Source organism: Austrofundulus limnaeus, unplaced genomic scaffold (assembly GCF_001266775.1).
Source record: "Austrofundulus limnaeus strain Quisiro unplaced genomic scaffold, Austrofundulus_limnaeus-1.0 Scaffold856, whole genome shotgun sequence".
NCBI lineage: Eukaryota > Metazoa > Chordata > Actinopteri > Cyprinodontiformes > Rivulidae > Austrofundulus > Austrofundulus limnaeus.
Window position 1 is genome coordinate 95,792 of NW_013953258.1, and position 2,928 is coordinate 98,719.

Consider the following 2,928-nt stretch of genomic DNA (forward strand, 5'->3'; position numbering starts at 1 on the left):
AAATGAATAGATAGATGAATAGATAAATGAATAGATAAATGAATAGATAAATGAATAGATAAATGAATAGATAAATGAATAGATAAATGAATAGATAAATGAATAGATAGATGAATGACAGTTGGAAACAAACAGAAGCTCATAGGTCAGAGCTCTGCATCATTTATAATCCAAAGAGACGTTTCTGCTCTTGGCTCACTAATGAAACATGTTCAGAGCTGCAAAATAAACTACAGCTGTGATTATCAACTGGTGGTCCGTGGGCCTTTTCAAGACCTTTTTGTGAACCTTTATGGCCAGTGGAGGTGACATAAACCTAAAAAATATATTGTGAATTTTATTATTTATCATTTTTACACTTCAGGACTGAAGAAAAGAAAACATATGACACAAGAAACACACTGGCTGTAGTTTATTCAGAAATTCATAAAAACTAGTACAGCTGAATCAGTCAGACATTTTTTCTCCTAATTCTTATTATTATGTGGTCCTAAAGGTGTTTTAAGGTAACCCTGATGGATTTGAGAGAAAATCATAGAAAGAAGTTGGATTATTTAGGGATTATTTAGGCTACAGGCTAGCACGAGCTAACATGTTTTACTTTTTGTATTAGTAGTGATGATCACATATTTACACACAGTTTATTAGTGCTGTGAGAATAAAAAACAAAACAAACAAAAAAATCTGTTATGTTTGGTGAAATTGTCAAAGAGCCACTGCAGAGGGACCACATGTGGCCCCAGAGCCGCAGGTTGCAGAGCCCTGGTCCAGTTGGATATCAGTAAGTGGTTGAATAAAAACTATATTTTTGGTAAAGAATGACTCTGCTGTACTTAAAGGACCAGACTTATAAAGTTTATCTTTAATTTAAATCTAAATTCTGACCTGAAACTCTTCATTGTGTTTAGAGTTTATAAAAACTCGTGCAGAGCTTCTCTTTGAGCTCGTTGCTTTCAGCACCTGAGCTGTGCTCTTCTCAGATGTACTGCTGCTGTAAACACTGGAGTGTTGTTTATTTTGGTAATAATCCAGACTTTGTAAATGTTTTTTATTTTCTGTTTCAGGGTGGAGTTCCAGAACAAGTTCTACTCAGGCCAGGGCTTCAAGTTTGTCCCGTTCTCCTTTGAGAGCATCATGGAGGGCCGATTTGATGACTGATCAGGTCCAGCTTTGGCTCCAGGAAAACATCAGTGTCCAGCCTTTGTGTGTCTGTGTGTGTTTGTGTTGTGTGTGTGTTGTGTGCATGAAGCCTGGTGCAGCCCTCTGTCGCCCTCTAGTGCTGTTCTGTCAATGAGCTCAGCGAACAAAGATGGAAACTGGAAAATTATTTTACAAGGTCACATCACCATTGCTCGTTACATTTATCGGTGTTTGTGTTCTCTATCAGGTTTATTTGTCCTGATGAAAACATCTAGATTATTTATTTTTGGTGTTAAAATAATTAAATAGGTTTTAAAGAAGTGTTACAATCAGTGTTTGTGTAAGTCATGATGAACAATGAAAGATTTGACGAATGTGTTGAAGGGCTCGTTTGGAATGAAAAATAAAAATAAAATCCTTTGTGTCATATCAAGTTTTACAAACACTCAAACATGTCTTTTGGCCCTTGTTGTACACTGTACTTTGATGTTTTTGTGTCATTATTTGGAGCGTTGTTGGTTCCTGTGTGTCAGTTAAGAGAGTGTTGATGTGAAAAACAAACTATAAATCATAAAGTGATATTAGTGATCTGTGATCTGAAAACTGTTCTGGTCAGTAATAAATAATAAAGTGTTATCTGTGGCTTCATGTGTGTCCTGTCTTTGTAAAGGTTGGTTGTTGGTCAGTGCTGGGGAGGACATGACTGAGAGTTTAGGGTTTACACAATGATGGGAGGCAGCAGCTTCAGCAGGGAGCTCCACACCTGATCAAACACAACCACCTCCTCCAGCTCCTCAGGTGCTCCCACACCAGCAGAGACATAGAGTCCAGTGTGTCCTGGGTCTTCCTCAGGGTCTCCTCCCAGTTGGACATGGCTGAAGCACCTCCATAGGGAGGAGTCCAGGAGGCATCCTAACCAGATGAACCTCCTCCAGCTCCTCAGGTGCTCCCAGACCAGCAGAGACGTAGAGTCCAGTGTGTCCTGGGTCTTCCTCTGGGTCTCCTCCCAGTTGGACATGGCTGAAGCACCTCCATAGGGAGGAGTCCAGGAGGCATCCTAACCAGATGAACCTCCTCCAGCTCCTCAGGTGCTCCCAGACCAGCAGAGACGTAGAGTCCAGTGTGTCCTGGGTCTTCCTCTGGGTCTCCTCCCAGTTGGACATGGCTGAAGCACCTCCATAGGGAGGAGTCCAGGAGGCATCCTAACCAGATGAACCTCCTCCAGCTCCTCTGGACGTGGAGGAGCAGCTGAACCTCTCAGCCTCTCTCTAGGCTGCTTGTATGTCAGGTTCTGTTGGTCACGACCCAAACTTCATGACCACAGGTATCTGTCAAACCCAACCAAGGCCAGCGGGCCACATCTGGCCCCAAAGATAAAACTTTAAATGTGAAATAGTTTTATAGTTTTTCTTTTGTCTGTATTTAGTGCATTCTTCTCTTGACAGATGGACAGCTTTTCAAGCTGAAAAATAAAGTTTGAACTTTTCAGTAATCTTTGATTTTGTTGGGGAAAGTCAATCAACTAATGATTATTTTTCTGCTTCCTCATTTTAACATGACAGATTTTTAGTGAGTGGTTTTTTACCTGATGTGCTGGATTGTGATAAAATGTATTTTTAAAATATCTCAAATTTACAAATTGCTGTTAAATTGTTTGATTGTTGTAAAGCATAAGAATTGATGCTAATGGGACTTTTAATCTCATTTTTTATTTGTCGTGTTATGAACGTTTGGCCTCTGGAGCCAGGCCTGGAGGTGAGGCACGATGGCGAGCGCCTGGTGGCCGGG

The 2,928-nt window shown here is 40.6% G+C and overlaps 1 protein-coding gene across 4 annotated transcripts in view; it reads left to right on the forward strand.

Moving 5' to 3' along the window:
- atp6v0a1b (ATPase H+ transporting V0 subunit a1b) overlaps positions 1-1,788 on the forward strand; it is a 48,115-nt gene extending 46,327 nt beyond the window's left edge. For all 4 annotated transcript variants that reach the window (XM_014029113.1, XM_014029114.1, XM_014029115.1 and 1 more), the window contains one exon: positions 1,065-1,788. In XM_014029113.1, coding sequence (XP_013884567.1) covers positions 1,065-1,158 — 94 coding nt within the window. In that variant the 3' untranslated portion in view covers positions 1,159-1,788. The remainder of the gene's footprint in view (positions 1-1,064) is intronic.
- The last annotated feature ends 1,140 nt before the right edge of the window (positions 1,789-2,928 follow it).